This window comes from Urocampus carinirostris, chromosome 3 (genome assembly GCF_059441175.1).
Source record: "Urocampus carinirostris isolate Australia breed hairy pipefish chromosome 3, RoL_Ucar_1.0, whole genome shotgun sequence".
NCBI classification, from domain to species: Eukaryota; Metazoa; Chordata; class Actinopteri; order Syngnathiformes; family Syngnathidae; genus Urocampus; species Urocampus carinirostris.
Genome location: NC_142351.1, coordinates 33,889,302 through 33,914,460, shown reverse-complemented (window position 1 = coordinate 33,914,460; position 25,159 = coordinate 33,889,302). Strand labels below are relative to the sequence as shown.

The 25,159-nt window shown below is 37.8% G+C and overlaps 1 protein-coding gene across 1 annotated transcript; it reads left to right on the top strand.

Annotated features, from left to right (window-relative positions):
• The first annotated feature begins 1,088 nt into the window (after positions 1–1,088).
• On the top strand, positions 1,089–20,942 carry dennd2c (DENN/MADD domain containing 2C). The gene is made up of 19 exons (XM_088331559.1): positions 1,089–1,342; positions 6,290–7,153; positions 9,250–9,374; positions 9,676–9,758; positions 10,001–10,147; positions 10,818–10,896; positions 11,055–11,099; positions 11,679–11,863; positions 11,996–12,105; positions 14,951–15,020; positions 15,480–15,557; positions 15,678–15,818; positions 17,295–17,443; positions 17,542–17,719; positions 17,838–17,879; positions 18,044–18,152; positions 18,770–19,012; positions 20,373–20,459; positions 20,600–20,942. Exons 2-19 carry the CDS (start codon positions 6,399–6,401, stop codon positions 20,629–20,631), a joined length of 2,658 nt encoding a protein of 885 aa, XP_088187685.1. The 5' UTR covers positions 1,089–1,342; positions 6,290–6,398; the 3' UTR covers positions 20,632–20,942.
• The last annotated feature ends 4,217 nt before the right edge of the window (positions 20,943–25,159 follow it).

The window sequence follows — 25,159 nt, the reverse complement described above, 5'->3', positions numbered from 1 at the left end:
CCAAGGACACTTCGACATATAACACGGAGAATCGACCTCTTGATCCCAAGACGAGCGCTCTACCTCCTGAGCTAATGCCGCCCCGTTAGCACATTTGCCTAGTTTGTTGGCCTGGAGAGGAATGGGTGCCACCAGGTTGTACTATCCCAAGACACCACAGAAAATGGTGCCCCTATAACCATAGTGTTTAAGGGATCCATCACCATACTGAATAAACTATAAAGGTCCAGTGTCCAGGCCTACCATTTTACCACTAGATGTCACACTTTTTTTTAAAAAAAAATCAGTGCTAAAATGCACAAGGAAGATACAAACTACGGATACTCAAAATGACCAGAGGAGTATTTTTAAAAATTGCATGATAAATCGTATGTTTGCTTCAATCAAATCAGTATTGCTACAGTGAGTAATATTTGACCACCAGAGGGCAGTGTGTTGTCTGGTGCATGCGAAGGCCAGCGGCATGGATACAAATACCGGTACATGGCGGCGACCTAAGCGGGAATTCCACTGTGTAAAAGAAATACAAATTATTCGACCTATGATTTTTTTTTTTTTTTATAAAAAAATCATTAGTAAAATAGCTTATGTATTTTGCCCCAGATTCAAATACTTTTTTTTGTTTGCTATTTTTCATTAAATAAAAGTTTTTTGTTCGCTAAAAGCTACAAAATATTAGACACTGTTCCTTTAAAGAAATAGGGTTTTTGTCACTAGTTTGCGCTAAATGCACACAATTCAATTGTAGCTGCCATTGACATCTTTAGAAAGTTAAAAACTATGACGTCAACAAAAGACGTGGCTCAACTTTGTCATTTCATTTTGTCAAGTTAGAGAAAGTACACGTAAAACTAGGAGTGTTAGAATGTTGTACTATTTGTGCACACCTACGGATAGCCACAAGCGTTAACATGCTCAAAAATAAGCTGTGGATATTTATGTTAATGTAGTTAGTATACCTTATGTATGAGCAGTTACTTACAGATTTACTCACATCTGATCGGCAATGTTTATTAATAGTATTTATTTTGTAGGACACAACCGGATCTGATCAATATAGTACCTTAAACAATGTTAACCGTCTGCACTAGGAGGCGAGAGCTAGATGTAAAACTCTACACCCCTCTCTCTCTTTTTGCTCCACTTTCTTTGTTGTTGTTGAACTGCACTGTTATAAGTAACACGCTTTGACCAAAACGTTTCAAGTTTAACTTTGAGCACCATCAAATCCAAGTTTACGCGTCGCAAAACTTCATTGAACGACGGAGACTCAATCAAAGACATGTTATCTCCAACATGTTATCGCTGAAGAGGAAGATGAGTTCAGTCCTCCAGCTAAACGGTAAGTCACGATGAATATTTCATTTCTGAATAAGTCCATTAAAGTATTATTTACTCCTTATGAATATGTGAGTCGACAATGAATTTGCCGTTCTAGTCTAATGCTTGTAATTTGTTGCATTTTTTTCGGAATCTAATGGATGTTTGCACCGATTTTGATTCAAAATGCAATTTACCTACTACGTGCCCTTACAATATTTTAAGTCTTTATCAAGAACTGTGTTGTGTTTTGTTGTATAAGCACAAAATTCACCCCGAAGGGCTGTTTTTAAAGGGGCAGTTTGTATTATTTGACCATTAGATGTCACTACTGTGTAGTGCAACAGAAAAACGAGTGCTAAAATGAACAAGGAATGATAAAAACTATGGAGACTCAGTGACCAAACCAAATATTTTTTTATCTAGTTTTTTATGTTCCGTCTTTGGCACGGTTATTTTTTTATTTTTATTTTTTTTGTGGTTCCCGTAGCAGCATGATTGTGAAGAATTATAACAGCCTTTTCTTGGTGAGGCTTGTGTTATGTAAAATACATTTCGCAACCTATGTATATTTTAAGAAAGTGCACCTCTACATGATAGTACATGGATTTTTGTTTATTATTTAAATATAGTTTTTTAATAAATATCTTGTTTTTTTTACCTCTAAGAGGTGGCCAACAATACACATTGTTACTTTAAAAGGAAAAAAAAAGTTTTTAGCTGTAGGTCTCAACCAAAACATCTGTTTATTACCTAAGTCCATGTTTTTGTGTTTTTTTAGTTGTGCCTGTGAAGAAATACAATAGTACTGATTCTCAAATATCTAACCATAGTACAACAACAAATGATTGCTGCCCAACAGGAAACCATTTTACGCACAAATTCTGGTCTCGTGGAAAAAAACGCAAGTGGGTGGTGTTCCATTTCAAAGGCGCATGATTACTAAATTGTGTATCTTTAACAGCATCATCAAATCAATGTTTTTTTATTTATTTTTTGTATTGTATGTTGATCTCAAAACAACAAAATTTCTGTAAGGAATGAATATTGCAGGATAATTAAAGATGTAAGATCAGAAGTTTAAGACACTCAAGGGCCATATTTGCAGCAAATTTTGCAACAACACCAAAGGGAGGTGATCATTGTGAGACGACCAGGTTGACAAGACAAGACTTGCTTTGGAAAATCCTTTTTGGCAACCCACTCGACACAAAAAAACTATATTGGTTAAGACACGTTTTTTTTTTAATTTACCGCCACTTCCGCATTCATTAGTTAGCATGCATTTTCGATTGGCTACTTTGTCACGTCACGACCTTTACCACACCCACAAGGATTTTCTGTTGAAAATAATAACTCAGGCAAGTGTGACTGATTTGTTTTGGTTTTTTATAGGGATACATTTCTTCTTTACCACACAAAAAACAACATTCTTTTAAGGGACAAAAGATAACGAAGAAAAAAAAGAAAATATTCAAACATCACATTCTCTATCTTTACTAGTTAAAATCTGCTTTAACATGGCTCACTTTTCTCTGTGCACAGTGTGGCAGAATAATTTGCAAGGCTCGACATTTCTTCATGAACTTTGTCAAATTCTTAAAAGAAAGACATACACTTTTTGCTACCTAAAACACATACCATCAGTCCTTTGTTTGTACTATACATATACACTCCCCTCAAGGTAGAGGTGCATTTTGTATGTGACTTGGCATTACTGTCCCTTGTAATCAACATACAAAACAAGAATGATCGTCCTAATTTCTTAATTTAAAAACTATGCTTAGCTCAATTCAAAAGCCTAGCAAATGGATTTCAAGGGTAAAAATATGCAAGACTATTTTTTACCCTTGCTCATAAAGGCTGGTGTCATTTGAATGAAAATGTACAAATTTTAAATAGTTTGGCAGCAAAACACTTAGTACAGCCATGGTTGTTGCTAAAATGTTATCACTTTTGTGTTACTTCGGCTATAAGTGTGACATTTTTTTGGATCGGATCAAATAAAACATTTTACAGGACAATTTTCTTGATCCAAGCTCGATTAGCAAAACTACAAAAGTGAGAAAGTACCCTTTTATTAATTATAAATAATTTTGTCACGTTTCTTATTTCAGACCAAGCTCAATCAAGCTTAGCTTTTGTCTATAATGTGAATCTTGCGGCATAAATATGCATCTTGAGCCTGGAAGCCCACTGTTGTTCAGAATGTCCAGAGACCAATGCTGGGAAAACCAGCCCGCAGTCTTCTGAATGGTGAAGTGTGATTAATCAGCGTGTACAGCTCCACAGTCTAATGGTGGGGTGCTCCACGCTCCTCATTTGCACTCTTGGCAATGTGACACTCACTTTCAGCTGTTCAGCCAGAGAAAATCAGTTCCAAGAACATTTTTAGAGGCAGTCCCAATGCAAATGTTTGGAGTTCTGCAGATTTCCTACACAGTGATAATCACAGTAGGTCCATAACTAACTGCATGGACAATTACCTAACAATATGGTACACACAGTAAGTTACAGGTTCTGGGAAAATGTCAGTCTTTGAGAGAAACAACATCATTCATTTTAATTCGTTGGAGAACAATTCTCTTATTTTTCACCTTTTTAAAAGTGTTTATCTTTTTATTTCCATTACATCATCCAAGGGCATCTCATCCCAACACATATCAATAATATTTTAAAACTTTTGCACCACAATCATGGCTATTCTCCTGATGTGTCTTCTTTTAGCACAGCAAACACAATTTAGACCTTCCTGTGAAAATGTGCAAATAATCCATCCAAGTGGGCCAGTTTGAGGGACGCATTGTCATTGCACGCCACTTGAAGCGCATTCCAGTCCAAGCACACATTCGATTGAGGTCAGGCCAAAACAAAGGCGACACTTGACTGACAGAATGGTTCTGGTTAAGTGTATTCCCTAAATTCCTTCATTATAGCACCAAAGGAATTTGGCACATATCATTATGAAGATTCCGTGAGCTGTGTTGTGGAATTTGACAAGACCCCGCCTTATTCCAAGCTAACACTGACTACATTGATGTCCAGTTAGGTCAAATGCTGCTAACGAATATATTTATCAAGAGTGAGGAATGGTCATTATTACAATTTCCCTTCATTGAGTGTTTGCGAAGACCAAAAAAATATTTTGTATAGTCTTACTGACATTGTGTTTTGAGCCCCAGAGCTGAGATAATTGTTCTTTGGTTGCTTCACATGCATCTTTAAAATAGGGATTACCATCTCCTGTGTGTGTGTAACATAAGAGAAATATGTAATGTTTGCTCGAGTACCTTTAAATATTTGGTATTTGTAGCCAGTAATCACTGTACAAAAGAGTGGCACAGATAAATGGCCAAGAAACCTGAAAACAAGTTTTAAATTCCTGTTTGATTTTAAACATTAAAAAGTTTTCCCTCTACAAATCAAAATTACAGGTTCAGTGCAAACACAATAATTGGGAGCTTCCAAAGTTTTACCTTGATAGATAGACTTTATAATTTATTGTCAGAGTGCCCGTTGCCTCCAAGCAACATTTATCTAATGATGAGTATTGAGTGTTATAACAAACTGAAACAATTATATATATATATATATATATATATATATATATATATATATATATATATATATATATATATATGATGTATTTTTTTGATCCTACCTGTATGCTAATCATAAATGGAACCTTTACTGTTGCGTTCTTTATTTTTTAGGGCATAGTGTTAATGGTATAAAATGTGTTGGTCGTACAGTATGGCTTGTCTGTTAATTCTGGCGCTATTTTGTTGAAAATCTGATGTCATATTTATTGCAGTCAAATGTAATAGAGACAACTGAAGAATACCACTGAGAAGATCATTTCAATTTATGCCGTTGGATGACAACAAAATAGTCAAGTTCACTTGTTTGTATACTGTGTATGTTTAAAAGGCAGTGCTGCACACTGTAAGTAAAGCGTGAATAAATGGATCATGTGCATTGGGACTATTCCAGCTGACCTTGGCCAATGGAGAGAATGCACTTGTACGGTTGCCAGTCAATTGCCAGACAGATGTAAATAAACATTTTATATTCTCAATTTCACAGCCTTTATTTGACCTAGCTTTCTTATTATCTAGAAAAAAGGAAGAGGCGCATAAAGCCCCCTAAAACCTCTTGATGACTTTTCTATAGAAAACTGATCTTATCATTGATGTCATCGCTGAGCCCTGAGCAAGAGTCATATCAGATTTTCTTGCTTAACTAATGTTCCTAATCATAACATCCATCCATCAGTATGCCCTTTTTACTTCAGTGGGGGCATACGCAACATATCAATGTAGTCTCTTCCTGTTTAAGCTTACTCGGTTTACACAATTCTATAACATTAAAAAAACATTTGCCTCATATCCCTCTCGACAGGCTTTTAAACTATGATTAGATTACACTGTTCTTGCTAAAATAATTCTGTAGGCCAATCTGACCAAATTAAGTTGTTTTCATTCTATTCAAATTCTGTTTATGTATATTAGTGGTAAATAAATAAGATCCCAGCACTGGGGACTTGCAAGATGGATACCGCCATACTTTTCTTTGTGTGCTCAAAATGTTTCCCTCCGTCACCCTATCTGTGAATTATTTTTAAACTGCATTTGCAACTTGTTTTTAGTAAAGTACTTCAAAACACCTATGAATTACAATAAATAATTTGAAGCCACTACATATTAAATCAAGCACTGATTAAATTGAATCAAAGGAAATAATTCTTTGTGTCACTAAGAATGCAGAATATGACATTAATGAATAAGAATCCTGCTGATGACTTGGGGGTGGGCTCAGCTCAAGACATTACCCATTAACCCCGTTTTTGTCAATTTCCTTATTCTTACTGGTTGTATTTTTTGAAAGAAGCATTGACAGTGGTCTGTCTGTACTACCCCCTTTCTAACTCACCCATCAGTGATAAAGGCTTGTTGTTTTTGTGTTCTAGGTTTACAAACAGGATGCGGCGACAAACATAAGAACAAGCACATTAAAACTTGCTTTTTGCGCACTCCGATGGAGAGCCGGAGGCTAGTTGACTTTTCACCACTCTAAAGATGCTGGTTGTGGGTGTGACACAGGGCAGACGAGGGGCTGCCAACATTGATCTTCTGCAGAAGAGAGCTGCTGTAGGATGTCAGGGCCGGCAGTCTCCTGAGCAGGTGCGTAACATCAGGGAGAGGATCTCCGAATGGGAAGGTCGCAGCCAGGATGCGTCAAAAACGATCGTCGCCCCAATGGCCCCTGAGGGGGTCCTTAGCAATGGGTGCTCCAAAAAGATGATTCATCCTAAAGAGCTTCCCAAAGCTCAGAGTTCTGCACTAGATTTTCGGGAGACACAGTTAGGGAACTTCACGACTGGTAGAAAGTCTTCGATGCTGTCAGACAAAAGTTGCACAAAAAAATTAACTTCTAGACCAGAAACCAAACGGACGTCTTTAATGGAATACAACACGGACAAAATTCCAGTCAATGGGGAGCTCAAATCAGGCTGTTTGATGACAGAACATCTGACGCAGTTAGTAGAGGACAACGAAGACAATATTCCTGCTGGGAATTTTTATACTTCTCGAGGTTTTTGGCGGAATCTTGAAGGAGACCGATCTCTTTGGGAGAAAGGCAGAACTTCTTTTGGTGAAGCTCCCCCTAAACCACTGCGGACATTCAAGTATCGGGCAGCTGAAAAGGATTTAATAGTGTGGAACAGCAGGCCAAATGGGAGGGCTCGCAGGGTAGCCCCCCCGCCAACCTTCCCACCACCTCCATGCCCCATTGTCATGACCAACGGACTTTCAAGGCATAAGAATAACAGGTAGGTTGATATGCTATTTATTTGGAGGGATTATATGTTACGTTTCCACTGTAATACCGCGTAAGGCAGATACTTTCCTGGGATATTATCAATCAAGGTTTTTTTTTTTTCAACTAATCTTTTTTTGGAGTCAATACTAGATTACATTGTTGATGTTTCAAGGCTTGCTTGAAACACGCCATCTGCTCGCATTGTGCTGTTATAATCAAAACCAAACTTCAATGGATTATTAGTCATTTTCTTGATTGAGCGGTTGCTGTTAGTCCTTATGTAACTATTGATGGAGCGTACACAATGACAAGTTTAGACTTGTTGGCAAATATGACATCAAGCTCAAAACATCTAGAAACAGCCATGCCCATAAAATTGTATGACAGAACTATTGTTGACTATCAGATTGTTGAGAATTATATCCTCCTCTAAATCAGATATCCTCTTCACAGTATAAACACTGTTGATTATGACTTGACTGCGGAAAATTACTTGACTATAAATGATGTCATTATCTATGTAACACAGTTCAACATACGTATATAGTTGTTATATCTTGCAAATGTCATGCTAACCATAATTTAAATGGATGTAGCTTCCCAATTATTTTCAAGCTGTAGCCATAATGATTCAAGAAGTAAACTTTATTTATACCTTATTGTACAGAGCTATCTTTTGTAGCACTTTGTACCCAACTAATTTCGAATCAATAGTTACAAAATGCCTCCAAAGTCAGAAAATAGACTAAAACAACAAGTGTATTGTAAATACACATGAAATGCACTAGATGTATTCATCGATCCATTAGCAACCTGGGTCATCGGGGCATCAATGAGGACGCAACTCTGGACAGCTTTCTCCACTGTTGATGGTTCCTGTTCTGTTTCTGGGTCGTGGCAAAGGTGGCACCAGTCCAGTCCCTAAAGTTGTCAGCACAGTTTTTTTTTTGGTCGACCTCTCCTCCTGCCCCCTTGGACTATGCCCAGGAGAATTCTCTTGGCCAGTTCTGAGAATCTTGTGAAGTGACCATACCACTGAAGTTTTTGCGCACAGTTGACAACAGTTCTTTGTAGGGTCAAATGTGCGGTCTTGATGGTGTTGCGCACCGTTTTGTGTCACATGGGCTATGGAGCCTAAACGTTTTCTAAAGCATTGCATCTCCATGGCCTGTTTTGCTTTAAGAGTCATGTCTAGCAAGCATAGAGTAAAAGGGAAGTAACCAGAGCTTGCATGAGTCTGATCTTTGATTTCACTGCTATGTTCCTGTCCGTCCAGGAAGGTTTAAGTCTGGCAAAAGCAGCAATGGCTAAAGCTATCCTGGCCATGATTTCCCATACAACTGTTCAATGTTCTGAACTAGTTTCTTACCCATGTTGTACTTCCGCATGGTGGCCCATAAACTGGCTTGCCATACTCTGTCAACTGCGTTCTTGAAATCTACAAAGATACGATAGAGGTTTCTCTGGTGTTGTTGAACTTTCTTGGATAGGATGCACTGATTTAAAATCTGTTCTGTGGTGCTCCTTCTCTCCCTGAAACCTGTCTGTTCTTCAGCTTGGATGTTTTCAGCCTGTCCTTTCAGTCTGTTCAGTAGGACCTTTAGCATAACTTTACTTTATGACTTTGCATGAATAATGAGACTGATGGTTCTGTAATTGGAAGTTTCATTTCTTTCATTGGTAGCATTATTAATAGTGATTTTGTTCATGCAAAAGGCGACTGTCATGTTGGCCAGATCTTGTTGCAAATCTTTCTCAAGATGTCTATGGTTAGTTCACCAGGTATTACAAAATGTAAAAAGTGGAAACATCATAATAAAAGAAAATGGAATTAAAGATCAGGTTGCATTTTTGTATTACTTCATTCTTGTTTTATTCTTTTAACTCTTGTTTGATCATAAACAGTAATATATTCTTTCTGCCATAGTTATTCCTTAAGCTCTAGATACGATAAATGTGTTGGCTGGGTTTACCTGGATGGTTTATGATTTTGTATTCGATAATATTATCTAAGTCTCACTGTAATGAACATTGAGTGGAAAATGCAATTTTGGTAACAATTTTAAGTATTTTTTTTAACTACACTTCCATCCCATTTTTTCACAGGAGGTCATTCGAGTATGAAGACGCGCTGCGTCCCACGGTGAAGCAAGTCACACTCAGAAGCCAAGCTCGGCAATGCGGCCTTCATCATGCGTATTCGGATGATAATATTTATGAAGACATCATTTGTAAGTTGAGCTTGAGTGTTTCCCTTTTGCGATAAGGATTTTGTGGATTGAATTCAGAGTTATCCACCACAGAAATATTTGCAATGCACAATACAGGAACTAAAGATAATCTGTACTATACACATACAGTGCCAAACCAATTATTTATACTTGAACCTTCTCTCAGCATGCAGACTGACATCTGATTATTCCTTGCAATTACAGCTTTGTATTTTACACATAACCAATAACACATTCATTTGGGTTTATAGCATTTCATGCAACTGTTTACACTTTCACCCACTCCTTGGTTTCTCTTCAGGTGAGGTGACCAGAGAAAACCCGTATGAGGATGTCAGATCACCAACGAGGTGTCTTCCTATCGCCAGGCCTTATGGTACAAAGGTACAATTAATACACATTTTCATAGATTTGTTTTGGAACCTATCCCTTAGGGTTTCCTCCATTGCTTTAAAAGCTTGCCGGGACACTATTAAAAAAGAATTACACCACCTTCTGGTGTCTTTTAGTCTAATATTTATGAAGTTGGCGGAAGGATTTGGTCTCCACCCCCCCCCTCTGTTTCACTGTATAGTATTAGTCATCTGCAGATTCAAGACATGAACATTGTACAAACTGTTTTACAGCTCCACACAAAACCCCAGACATTTAATGGAAACACCTGCAAAGTGGAGAGGAGGACAATGCCACTACTAAGATCCACTACTGTCGATGCGCCCAAGTGTGCAACCCCCCGACGCATAAGCGTTCACAAAATTCACAAGACACCACAGGTAATAAATGGCTTTACTTTGTCAGCCAATGACGAACACAGTTGTTCTGCTGCAATGTGGTCGAGCAAGTGACGTAATTTGTTGAAGGAGCAGAATATAAATGGAGGCTGTGTTGCTACTAAAAGGAAGTAGGAGACACTAAACTGAGGATATAAGAGTAGAGCAACCTAAAAGCCATTTATGCGAATTAACACAGAGCACATGAGCCATGGCAGTTGAAAGCCACTTGTCAGATACCGTCTTTAACAATAAGGTACAGTAAAATCTTTTTATAATTAATGTATGCTAAAACCCTCTAAACCACTCTATCGAATAATGGTCATACGGAGTTTTACCTTTAAAATTGGTGAGTTGTAATGCTAGGTTACAGTCAAGAAAACAAAGTTAAGTCTAATGTTGCTTTTCTGAACAACTACTTCAAATGTTCCATAATAATGGGGCACCTGAAATGACTCATGTCGCTTGAAATAACTTTCAAGCGACAAGCTGGCTCGAGACAGGTTGTTCGCCTTAACATATTCTGTAGAATAAGAATTTGAATTATTTACCTTTGTTGTGTTGGGTCCAAAATTTTCAATTTTTTTTCGACAAAGTGCTAAGCTTTTCTTAGCAAATCATGCACAAACTCATGATATTTAATAACATTTTTGTGTTTTTCCCTATCTAACAGTACATCAGTAAGATAGAGACGATATTTGATGACAAACGAGGGCGAAAACGAGTGAAAAACCAAGGACTTTCTGTGAGAGGTGAGAACTTCTTTGGTTATTCTAAAACATTGTAAGCCATCTATAGAACTGAGGAGCTTTGTCCAAGTGAGGACGCTTCGTGTGAGGTTTTTGGACAAAGCTTGCTGTCGCTAATCTCTACATTTTTTTTTGGTTTTTTTTTTTTCCCAACTGACCAGGGGAGACCAGTGGGACTGAGAGCGACCCCGACGACAATGGCAGAGGTGTGTCACTCAAAAGTATACTTTACGATTCCATATTATCCATTCAAACCACAGATGAAGTTACAATTGGCAGCAGTACGGCTTCATTTGGAAAGAGAGTTAAAAAAATGCCCCCCCCTACAAATTAGACAAATTAGAATTTCAAATTGAGTAAAAATGCAGTAAAACAGGATTAAAGTATTAAAGAAAAAGTATCGTGTTCCATATTTTAAGTAGTATATTCCTATTTTAAGAACTATTTTAGTACAATGTGAAGTAATAAAATGTATACACTTTGGGGTTGCTTGCAAAATTATAGTTTTTGACGAAAGCAAAGTTTGAAGGATGACAGTTTTAAAAATAGAAATCTTTATTTTTAATATTTTCAATGCCTCAAGTCTCGACTATAATTTCTATTCATTTTCCATTCATTCGATTAATAAAAAAGTGTGACTTTTTGTGGTGTTTAACTTATGGAGTGAGCACAGAATAACTATATATGCATAGTGTTTCTTAAAATTCCCTCACAGTCAGCTATCTTTGGACCCAACTGCTCAAATTATTTGCAAAAACAAGAATATCAGTGTGTGGTGTCAACAGGTCTAAGGAGATCCGTTTACAAGCTGTCGACACTGAAGCGTAGGCCGGGATACCGCACCCTTGAGAAGGACCTGATCCAAGCGCAGGAGCAGCAACTCTTCCAAATCTTTGTGGTGGTGTCTCTGAGGAAAGGCTCCTCAGCCAACACCTATACACCAGAAATTACACAGCAGTTCCCAAAAATGGTTGGTAGCTTCAGATTCAGATTTTCTTTTGTTATTATTTGTACAAAAATAGACGATCCGATCTTGTCCTGCTAAGATCAGAACCATCAGGTAGATTTCTACTGAATTTCAAAATGAATTAATCTGTTTCAGTTTGAAAAGTCATCCAGACTGTCCAAGGAAGCTGAAGATCAACTAAAAGTCATTCCTAAATTTTGCTTCCCAGACATACGTGACTGGAAACCCTCTTCTCACACACCAAGGTCAGACGCAATTCATCTTGATTCTCCTATGAGGACTTTGCTCTACAATCCAACCCTTTTTTGTTTTGTTACATTTCCTTATGTTTATAAAACACATTAAATTAAATATGCCCCATGCTAAATGTAATCAGTATAATATTTGCTGTCAAAAGCCTAATGCATAACCAAATAAAATAATACTTGTAATAGAAGTAAATCTGTCACACAGTTGCTGAGAGAACTTAAACACACTAAAACTAGCTATTACAAATGTTGGCATTTGATTAATACACAAGTGGTTTAATAAATCCTCAAGTACTCTCCGCTGCAATGTGATGCAGAGGAATCTGCTACTGCTTCATTTATTGTACAGTCACAGTAATGAACATATTTGTTAATAGTGCCTTCTGTTTTGATCATATGAACTCTGTAATAAAATCTAAATTATATATATATTTTTAACATTTTATTATTTCTCTGGTTTTATAATAAAAATAATCACTTATCTTTTATGACTGAAATTGGCTTAAAAACATTAAAAATAATACAAGCAAATGGTACAAACAAGAAAAACAATCTGCCAGTAGAACATTTTTTTAAATGGAAACATGACTGCTTCCATAACTTACTAATACCTGATATTAGTAATGGGCCGATACTCGCCCAAATTTGAAAGAATCAGATCGATAATCGATCAATACTGGTATCAGCCGACTTGCGACTGTATGATCTGAAACTGAAGGCAGGTATTATGCAGAGGCTTCCCATCAAGATTTATTTTATTGATTATTCTACACAAAGTAGGTCTTTTATAATCAGATTGGGAAACTACTCGAATATTTCCTATGATACAGACAATTTTTGGGCAATTTGACATACGGATAAAAAGGTATTTTTTGAGCATTTTTTCAAAATTAAATGATAGTGAAAATTGGTACAGTATTAGTGAGCAGTGTTGGGAATACGTTGCGGCATTATTTCTTTCAGTAACGGGGTAATCTAACTAAATTATGTTTCTGACGTTATTACCCCATTACTGGTACTGCCGTTCAAAATTGGTGGGTTATTTTTGCTGCAGAACGCCAATAGCGGGTGCCCTCGCAAACTTGAAGCCATTTTCAGCTACATGATTTTTTACGTGTCTTTTTGGACCATGTCACCTTTCAAAATAGAGACGACCATATATTTGTATTGCGATTAAGAATATACAGTAGTACAAACTAATGCGCCAAATGTGTCACAAAAATGTGAGCCCTATATCTCTAAGCACCAGTGAATGCAGCTGCAACCAACCTGTGTCGTTCGCAAACGAAACGTCTCTATGAGATCGTGGAAGTGAACGAAGGGAGCCTACTTCCTACCAATCAATAGCTGGTTCCCTCCGAGCCTTTTTTTTCTTATGAATGGTCAATATGCATTATTTTTAAGATTCTTTGTTGACTTTAAATCTGTTGATTGTAACAAAAAAAGGTTAAAGTTGTTTTGTATTTTATCTTTTTTTGGTAGTCAAGTCACATTTATTTGTATAGCCCTTAATCACAAGATGTCACAAAGGACTGCACAGGATTACAATCACACCATCCCCTGATCTTAAACCAACATGCGGACAGGGAAAAACTCAAAACCTCAGCACAAGGAAAAAAAAAACCTTTGGAAGGGGCCTCACAAGTGGCAATCCCCCTTCCTGGATGACCAGGGTGCAATAGATTTAGATAGATAGATAGATAGATAGATAGATAGATACTTTGTTCATCCCCGAAGGGAAATTCACATTTCCAGCAGCATCCCTGAAGCATTGGGTAACAGTACACAAAACACAGTGAGCATCAATAAAAGAAAGCAAATAGATAGATAAATACTTTATTCATCCCCGTAGGGAAATTCACGTTTCCAGCAGTATCCTTGTTTTGAAAAATAAAATAATAAAATAAAAGAAATAGAAAACAGGAATACCCAATATAACGTGTTGATATAGAGTATTTAAATAGTGCTACATAAAATACACACTGTAATAAAAATAGGGTAATATGCAAATGTGGGGGTGGGGTTTAATGTGGGCTTTTACTCCCCTGGGTGGAGTAGTTAGATATTGAAATTTGTCCAGAAAGTGCATGACAGCAACAAGGCCTCAAGCCTGTAAAAAAGTCCAAAAAGTACATTTAGATTTATCCATTCATCCATTCAACCATCCATTATCTGCACCGCTTATCCTCAGTAGGGGTGCTGGGCCCATCCCACCTATCTTCGGGCAGTGGGCATGGGGACACCCTGAACTGGTTGCCAGCCAATTGTAGGGCAAGATTTAGATTTATAAACATTGTAATTCTATTTTCTGCGTTTTTCAGTGTTAATGGGTTTAACTAAACATGTGTATTCTTTTTTCTTTTATCTCTTTATTCCATTTGTTATTCTATTTTTGCTTTTGTTTTTTTCCCCTTCATTTTCCCATTCAATTGAATAAACTTACTCTATATTGTTTACTGCTGCTTGTTATTTTATTATATTGCTCACTGTTATATTTGTTGCAAATCAAGAGCAGGATAAATCTGTTGCTGGTGTTGTGCAATAAATATTACAAGGTTCTCTAACACAACTACTGACTCAGACAATTTCCAATTCTTTGACAGACAACAACTTATTTATAAAGTAACAGAAATACTTTCACTGGTCTATAGAGTAATGCAGTTACTAACTCAATTACACTCAGTTTTAAAGTAACATGCCCAACACTGTTAGAGAGTATTGAAGAGTTTAAGACTTGTTTCAGTCTGCATAAAATGATATGACATTTTTTTTAATTCGGTTGAAAAAAATAAATTATTGAATCTCAGTAAATTTGAATCTATGTTTTTATATGTTTATCCAGTGAGACCTTTTCTTTCGTCCTGACCGGAGAAGACGGCAGCCGCTTCTTCTGTTACTGCCGTAAGATCCTGGTGAGTCACTTTCGCATGACGTTACTGAGATGACATGGCAGTCAGCCAAACGTTTCCTCAACTCTGGAGGCCCCGTGCGTGTGAATAGTTGACCAAAATCCTCATGAAAGTGAGAAGAATTCCCAGTCTTGCCACGGGCCCTCAAAACACTTCCTTCCAGGCACGGTCCTTTTTGGTTTGAAATAACGTGACCTTGCTGTTTGTGTTGTTTGGCCTGGCCCATTGTATGCATGTGAGGGTTTTCTTTTCACAATTACATAAGTTTGCCGAGCACTTGTGTGTTTCCTATCTATATACAGTAGACCGGGTTTAAGTTGTTTTCCCCCCTGTGGCTGTAAATGCCTCCAAAACTGTCTTTGTTTGCTGTAAAGTCTCATGTTGTGTATCTGTCGAAGTGTTGACAATCAAGCATTGATGTCATAGGTGTGTCTGATATCTGAAACGTTTGTGTTCTTTAAGCCCCACGGAAAGGGCAAAAGGCTCCCTGAGGTCCATTGTGTCGTCAGCAAGTGGGGCTGTTTCAACCTGTTTGCCAAGGTAAAGCAAACACACTGCAGTTTTGGACATGTCTTATTCAAATAATAACGTGAAAGATACAATTCAAGGGCAGCGCCCATTCTTTTGCATTTGCATTATCATGGATGTGTATTCACACAGATTTTGGAGGAGGTGGAGCGGCGGCGAGAAATCTCCCCGGCATTAGTTTACCCTTTCATGCGTAGTGTGATGGAAGCGCCGTTTCCAGCACCAGGCCGCACAGTCACGGTCAAGAGTTTCTTGCCTGGCGCTGGGAATGAGGTAAGCCAGAGGAGGGGAAGTGTTAATTAGCAGTTTTCTTCCTTTCCGTCTGAGTGATGTGAGGCTGTCAATGCGAGGCGACAGACACGGTCCGAAGCTGGATTCTGTTTTATTGAAATGTAGTGTGCTGTAGGATTTCCTTTACTGTAATTTAGATCGGTCGGACACAAACATGCTTGATATATTGTTAAAATATTTTAGCCAATTCTGATTTATGATCCTAAACCAGCCACAAGAGGTCGCCATTGTGAATACTTATAATTAATTAATTAACTTATAATTAGGACATTATTTTTCTGGGGATGTGTTATTTATTTAAAAAAAACTGTTAAAACAAATGTGAACCTTAAATTCTGCAAAAGACAATTAAGAGTGTTTGTTAGTTTTAAATGTAGAGTCTATTACTTTATATAAATTATTGCCTCGTTGCTCTTTTCTGTTGTAACACTAACCACGGCCCGACCGAAATGTATTTTTTTTTAGGCCCAAAGCCAGGAAAATTTAGGTAACCAGAATTTAAAATTGTAAAATCTATTTAGTAATATTGATTTTTTTTTCTTTACACACCATTTACATGTGTTCTAAAGAGTTATAAAGCTGTGAATTGATTTTTTTATTACATTTTTCTTCTCCATTTTTTAGATGATAACTACATTTCAAAAGCCTGTTTGTTTTGCTATTTCAAAGAAAAATATTATTTAAAAAATATTTCTCACTTTGTGAGGTTTCAAAGTTTCTAATTGTTGTTATGTTTTTATATGGAATACAATTACCTAATAAGAGTCCCATTCGGCAAAAATAACACAAATATTTTGAGCAGCAACTCTTTGTACATAATTATATTTAGTTTAAAGAATGTTTTTTCCCATTAACACATTTGTATAACTGATACAGGGTTCAATAATATCTATCCATCCATTTTCTGGACCGCTTATTCTCACCACAGTTGCAGTGGGTGCTGAAGCCAATCCCAGCCGTCTTCAGGCAGTGTGCAGGGAACACCCTGAGCTGGTTGTCAGCCAGTCGCAGTATACAGAGACATATATCTCACTTGCTCATTCACACCTAGGGACCTGCCAAATTATTGTTTTTAGAATGTGGGAGGAAACCGGAGTGCCTGGAGGAAACCCAACATGCAAACTCTGCACGGGGAGCTGAACTTGAGCCCTGGACCTCCGCACTCTGGGGCTGTGTGCTAACCGTGCTGCCCAATTAAAAAAAAAAAACTTTATATTAATTAGTCTTTATTATCATCAATATCAACATTGTGAAACATTGTATGCAACGAGATGATGGCACCTTTAATATATTTGAAACGTAAAAATATAAATCATTAATTTGTGAAGTGAAATCCCATTTTTTTACGAGATTTTATATCAAAACCCAAGCTTAGTAAAATTGAGCATCTTACACATACAAGGGTTTGTTACAGTTTAGGAAAAACAACTTGAATTTAAGGTTCCACTTTGATCGCAGGTCCTGACTCTGTGTCGTCCGGTGGACTCCAGATTAGAGCACGTAGACTTTGACACGCTGCTCCAAAATCTCTGCGTGGAGAAACTCCTGCAGGTGTTCGCTTCACTTCTACTTGAACGGAGGGTCATCTTTGTTGCTGAAAAACTCAGGTGTGCTCTCTACACAAATGTATAGTTTTCAAACCTTTTTTGACCACATCTACACGTCACTCTAAAATGAATCCCGATTGTGTCGTGCGCTCCGCCAGCGTGCTGTCCCGTTGCGCCCACGCAGCGCTGGCGCTGCTGTACCCCTTCACTTGGCAGCACACATTCGTGCCCGTGCTTCCTACTAGCATGTTAGACATCAGCTGCTCCCCCACACCTTTCCTCATTGGGGTGCTGGCCCCTAGCCTACCACAAGTTCTCGATCTACCCATTGAGGAGGTTGGTCACCGCTCTCTTATTACTTTTCAGACCCTTTTTTAATCAAACGATTTTGAAAACTTTTCCTTTGTGAATGTGAATGTTGCCTAAGTCATGCTTACTCTGACTGTCTTTGCAGGTACTCATTGTGGATTTAGGTGCAGATGATTTTGTTACTCAGGTATGTTGGAAGGAATTTATTTAATGGCCAATGAAATAAGGTTCTCTGTTGTGTCAAATACGCTACAAGTGAAATGCGAATGTATTTCACTGTAATTGTGGCCTTTGTGGCTCTCTGTGATGAAGAAATGTGACTTGACTTGACCTGACTTGATTGGTTTGCAGCTGGGAGATGAGGACTGCATCCTACCTAGCAAACTGCAAGCAGCATTGCAGCAGATTCTGGAGGAGCGAGATGAAATTCTCAAGCAGGAGGATGGAGATGCATCTGAAGGTTTGTGTGAATGACATTGCAATGTAATGATCACTTGTTGTATTTATTAGTCACATTAAAACCTGGTCACAACCTTCAGTATTGCCGCAACGATTTTCCAAATGGGTCTACTTGATCCTGCGACGAACTAGTAGTAGCACTTCAGTCCAGAAAATGATTCAAAGACACTGCTTTTACTCAAAAAAACCTACCTATTTGCAGGTGTTTAGCACACACTTGTATATATTTTTGCTTACAGTTAAGCTATTGGACAAACAATTGGATTTTGTTGTTGTTTCACATTATAGAATATTTTGTTTAACTCAAGTCACATTTATTTGTACAGCCCTTAATCACAAAATGTCTCAAAGGAATTCACAGGCCACAATTACACCAAATGCTGATCTGTAATCAACATAATGGCAAGGAAAAACTCAAAACCTCAACATGTTAAATTAAAAGTGTTTTTTTTGTATTCCCCAATTCATTGATTAATGAACAAATTAATCGACCAATTCATCGATTGTTAAGATAACTGTTAGTCAAGCCCTGTTTGATACAAGCTTGTCCCTCACAGATCATTCTCAACACATGTAAAAATCAGCCTGCTGTTTAAAATCTAGTTTTTTTCTCCACAGGCCAGTCGGTGGACCTGTGTTCCTTGGTGTCGGAGGCGTTTGTTCGCTTTTTCGTGGAGCTGGTGGGCCACTATCCTCTCCACATGCTGGAGTCGGCCAACGGCAGCAGGGAGCTTCAGCGCGACGCCTTTCGCAAGTCGCACCCGTCGCGCGGCGTGCGCCAGTTCTTGCAGCTTTTCATGGAATCGCAGATGTTCGCAGGCTTCGTCCAGGACAGAGAACTGCGCAAGGGCGCCGGACGAGGCAAGCATAAGGGCAGGAAGGGAAACATTAGTAGAAAGAATTAAGCACTCGGTTGCTTAAAGCCGGGATGTCAAATAATGGGACCGATTTCAGAAAAATGAACTTAAGATTTGCCAAGTGAGCTAAATCATTCATTCTGAGCCTGCGAAGGTCTCCAACTTTGGAAACCTGAAACGGTCAGCCAACCTGAAAACAAGGGATTTTTATAACCACTGGGGGCAATCATGCCATACTTTGATCAGGCTTGCCTCTTTCACTTGTGGGGATTAGTTCGCAAACTAGTTTTCATGACTGGCTGAGCATCGGTTGCTAGTTTCGCTCCCGATCCAACCACGAATCATGGACGTCAGTGCAACCACACAGACTTCGAAATAACATAATTTTGTCTGGATATGCATCTTGCCTCATTGGGCAAAAACTTTGCTAATATTATTGTGAGAATAATTTTCCATAACATTTAGAAAACAATACTCAAAACTATTCGCCATAGAAAATTTTTAAGTAGGATTCGGCGACTTGTGGTGAAGTTCAGGTCTGGTAAAACACAAGTCAGATTTACAAATAAATGAACTTCCATCTTATTCATCATTTGAATGGCAGAGAAAGCAAGTAATGTATAAACTCTAGAAAAACATATTTTATTGTCTTACCTCATCTTTTAAATCAAGTTTATGGAAAAAAAGTCATGCAACAATTAGTGCATCTGCCGACGCTGAGCACAATAATATGATACATACTAATTGTATTAATAAGATAATATAATGTGAAAACTCGGCAATCTGAAAAAGAAAATCCCAAAATTGTGAACTTTAACACTGAATAAATATGACCATTTAATTCCTCACCTGCCGCCCCAAATTGCACTAACTGGTAGGATTGTAATTATTTTCTGAGAAAGATCAAGTTTAAAAAACTGTTGGCAAGCGACCTTATGCTCGTCATCGCAGGTTTTTGTTAGTGCAACATGAAAATGGTGAAAGTAAAAAATTTACTGTTTCATGTAAAGTCCAAAAGCCAACCCATACCGGAAAAAGATAAAAAAAGAAGATTTTATTTGAGAGTGTCCAAGAAATGCACGTAGTGGCACATGTCACACAAGCACCTCTACTGAGGCTGCATTGATGATTTCAGCCAGAGGATGGCGTCAGCAAGTAGAACCTTTTCAAATTCCGGACACCACCTTTAATCATTTAATAGGCTAAAAAATTCTTCGTTTAAAATTTTTACAAACATAGATTTTTTTTTACTAAAGAAAAAACATTAAGCGACCTAGGAGAGGATAAGCAGTAAAGAAAATGGATGGATGAATGGAACAATACACATAGACTGCCAATATCCGTAATGTTTGTCTCCTCTGCAGGGTTGTTTGAAACGCGAGTGGCTGAATATTTGGACTCTTCTCATGACCCGGAACCAAGCGGCGTAAACAGGTTTCTTAAAGGACTTGGTGAGTATTTTTCCAGAAATTCTTGTTATTACTATAATGATAATTTCAACAGTTATTATTATGATCATATTCATCATCACAATATCTGATGTTATTTCAAAATTGGTTGGTTACTAAGTGTTCCAGTTTTCTTATTTCAGGTCACAAGATGAAGCTCCTGCAGTTAAAATGAGAAGGACCAATAAGCGTTTTTTTTGCAAAGTGAATTTTTCTTGAGCGGTTTACTCAAACAGAAATGTCTTCTATCTTGTTTTGTGAGTTTATGAGCGTTAATGTTCTCGTGTTGAAATACTGGAATCTTTAAAGTACAAGATGTGAGTTTTATTTCACTTTTAAGTTTCATACAGATTACAAAATTTCATGTTTAGACTAACCACATGAATTGGTTTGTGTATAGTATGTAAAGTACATAGTGTAGAAAGATTTAAGTTTGTTTATTTGCAACTTCTGTTAAATGTGTCTGATTAAAACATTTCAGTTAGATTAACTCTTTATTTTTGCATAAACCAAGTTTGTAAATATTTATTTTTTAAATACATTTTGCACTTTTTAAGAATCTGTGAACACTTTCTTTTTGTAATAAAAACAAAAATAATTCATTCCGCAAAAGCGGGGAAAAACTGTATTGCATTCATGCATGTCTTTGTTAGTGCAGGATGCTGCGACAAGGTCAAGTCTGGTTCGGGTTATAAGTAAGGATCAATCAATCAATTTCAAAGTCTATAGATTCCAGTTATCCAATCTATTACAATATCTTCTCAGATGTAATCATTAATATGTATGGAAGTGGAATGCATGAAAACGGCACACCTGCAAAACCCTCTTCTGGCAGAACATTTGTTTTTTTTCCCTAAAAGTTTTGTTTTTCATCACCATTTAAAAAAAAACTGAACTAAAATCAAATATGATTTTTTTTTAAATTTAATTTATTTGGTCCCCTTAAGGAAATTACTTTTTACCAACTTTACCGGGGAGGTAGAGTCAGTGCTGTCGCAGCAGAAGGTGCGCCAATGACCCATTTACAGCACCTGGTATTCCATGGCGGTCTCCCATTTAAGTACCAATCAGGCCCGAGCCTGCTTAGCTTCCTGAGATCAGGCGTTATGAATCGTGCTATTTTCACCCACATTTGATGTGCTTGTCTCCTCTTCATTAAAAATAAAATACAGAATGTACAAAAGAATGAGTGCATTCAGGCACTTCAAGAACGTTTTTGTCATCGTTCCCTAACATATTACGCAACTCTTTCACGCCAAGTACCACCTACTGACTAATTTAGTGGACAGGGGACACCCTGAACTGGTTGCTTACCAGTCGCAGGGCAGACAGAGATGGACAATTTGCTCCCTCATTCAAAGCTAGGGACAATTTGGAACGGGCAATTAACCTGACATGCATGTTTTTGGAATGTGGGAGAAAACCGGAATGCCCAGAGGAAACCCAAGGCAAGCACGAGGAGAACATGCAAACTCCAGACAGGAGGTTCGATCTCATGACCCTAGAACTGTGCCGCACTTGCGCTAACCACTGCGCCGCCATGCTGCCCATGAGTCAAGTCAAGTCATTTTTATGTGGAAAGCCCTTAATCACAGAGTTCAAAGGGCTGCACAGACTATTATTTCAGACTATTATTACACCATCCCCTGATCTGAAACCAACATGAGGGCAAGGAAAAACCTCAACATGAGGAAAATGAAGAAACTTTGAGAAGGGACCACACATGTGGTAATCCCCCTTTCAGGATGACCAGGCTGCAATGGATGTTGCAATACAAATAGCACAGAGATATTTTCAACAAATAATATAGGTTATTGATATGCTACAGAGTAGAAGTGTGGGTCCATTGTGAATAATATCTCTTTGTAGGGGTACCATACAGTAGATTGTTTACAGTGCGGGAAGGGGACACAAAGAGCATGCCGGGATTCACACATATGCACAGGATTGCCAAGTTGAACTCTTGGAGCGGCGAATGGCAGTGCGTGCTGTACTTCGGTTTTGAATTTGTATCCTGAAACGCCTTTGTAACTAGAGGCAATATTTTACAGTTCAGACACTTTGTAACCTGAAAATTTTATATATAGAGACATTTGTAAGTAGAGGGACAACTGTATTTATTTATTCCTTCCTTCCTTGTCTGGACGGCTGTTAGCAAATAGAAGGCTAACATTGTTTTTTTGATGACAACCGTGACTATATTGCACAGTTATAAAGATAAGACGATGGCGTATGGCAATATTCTGTGAACGGAACACTCCATATTCGATTGCTCGTAAACGCCAACCATATTCAGATGTTGATGTACCAGAACATTGTTTCTAGGACAAAGTTCCTGTTGTGTTTACATTCTACAGTTTTATAGACTAGTGTCAAACTTAAGAGAGGTTTCGCAGAGACAATCAATTTTTACTTGACCTTTTTAACCAAGGTTTCTATGTGAGCACATAGTCATGAATAAGGTTCTTGATTGATTGAAAAGTAGGAGTGACTATATAGTGTAAGTTCCTGCAATTCCTTTTTGATAGCATTTGCCCTCAATATTCTCTCACTAATTTGATGGGATGACAAAAAGATTTGGCGGTCCGCCCTTCTCTTTCTGATAACGTGAAACGTTATCGTGACAGTCAGGAAGGCGTCACAAATCGAAGGTGGTAATGTTCCAGGAAGAAAATTTGACTTGCTGGTTCCTCAAAGCGCCTGTGATTCAGCACATCACCAAATAAATGACTCGCCTGATATGACATTGCATTATGTGAAAGGATCTTAATAAGTAACCTTACCGTTGTATTAAACGTGAATATTTTTGTCATTAGTGGTTCCACTTGTTAAAAGCTTCCATTGTTTTTATGAATCATTTGAGGATTGTAATTTTGAAGAATCAATAACAAAGATCTTTGATAACTTCCATGTGGATTGAAATAACTTTTTGATGACCCTCACTATGTTATGCCCGATATGTGTTGACTCCGCCGGACAAGACCATACATGTTACCCGACAATTGTGATAAACGTGTTTTCGTGTCCATGTGATTTACAATCGCCCTTTTAGACTGAAACCATGTAAATACGGTAATTGTTTGACCTTGAGACAAATAGTAAATGGTCTGCATTTATAGCGTGCTTTTCAAGTCACCGAAGACCTCCCAAAGCGCTTTACTATGTGCTTCACACTTACCCATTCACACACACACTCATCCAACTAAATATTAACACAAGAGCGTTTGGGTAACGCTCTGCCCACCCAAAGAAAACTGTATGTAGTGGTGAGAATTGTCTGTAAAAACAATCAAACAACAGGAAAAAAACGAGGAAAAAAGAAGAATTTCAGATTCATCAGGTTTATTGGAAATCATTATTAAAAGCTGCAGTTACTCCATTGGCCACTTAGATGAGTAACTACAGTAATTTCCTGTCAAGAATCAAAGGGAAAATTCAGAACAGGCAATCCAGTGGTCAAAATTGAAAGCCTTCTAGTTTAACTCTTTATTGACGAAGTAACATACAGGTTGCTTGGATTTCTTTTGTTATTTTGGCCATTAAAAAGGCAGAAATTATGTTATGAGTGAAGACTTCTGGACCTTTTTTTAAGAACAACCCAAACTTTTGATATCTGGCGATATCTATCATAAATATGTGTTACAACATCGTAATAGTATTTTAAAATGAAGAACGAATCAAAAAGCGGACTTGGATGTTTTTTAGGAATACGATGAAGTAGAGACAGGAACTGAACATGAACACATTGTAAGACAACATAAACACGAAATATGAACTGCTGTAAATATATACAAAATAGCTTTTGAGTCTTGCTCTCTCAAAATGTCCATATATTGTCAACTATTTTTCACTATTAACAGGCGTTATATGGACATGTATGGTAGACATTGAAGCAATTCCTGGAGACAGACACCCACGTCACACATGACCCATCAGTACTCTAATTCATTGCTCCTTTGACAATCAATCAAAACTAATAAAGTAATGTTCAAAGGATTGATTCAAAGATCTTTATATATATATATATATATATATATATATATATATATTTTTTTTTTTATTGGTTACAGATAACAAAAGAGTGCTTTACATGCAATACTTATTAGGCACCGTCTGTGTCATTTCTTGCCTATGATTACTCCGTTGCCACACGTGGATGGCTGTGATATACGATTGTGGGAAGTTGCTGCCACCCTGTGGGAGTCTTGGAGAACTGAACTTTTTTTATATCAGTTACGGTTATTTAAATTTATTTAAAACAATTGTAAAATAAGAATCGAACCTCCTGTTTGGAGTTTGGAGGTTCTCCCCGTGCTTGTGTGGGTTTCCTCCAGTTTCCTCCCACATTCCCAAAACATGCATGTCAGGTTAATTGACTGGTCTAAATTGTCCCTAGGTGTGAATGAGCGAGCGAATTATCTGTCCCCGTGTGCCCTGCGACTGGCTGGCAACCAGGTCAGGGTGGCCCCTGCCCACTGCCTGAAGATGGCTGGGATGGGCTCCAGCACCCCCGCGACCCTACTGAGGATAAGCGGTGCAGATAATGGATGGATGGGTGTAAAATAAGAGGGTTGAGCACTTTATTCTTAATGGAAACAAACAAGTTTGCTATTTTGATCGGACCTCTACTCCTTTGTGTTCTCCATTCAAGGTGGGGTAGACTTTATTTGGTCAAACTTTAAACTTTGTTTCCTCAATGCCTT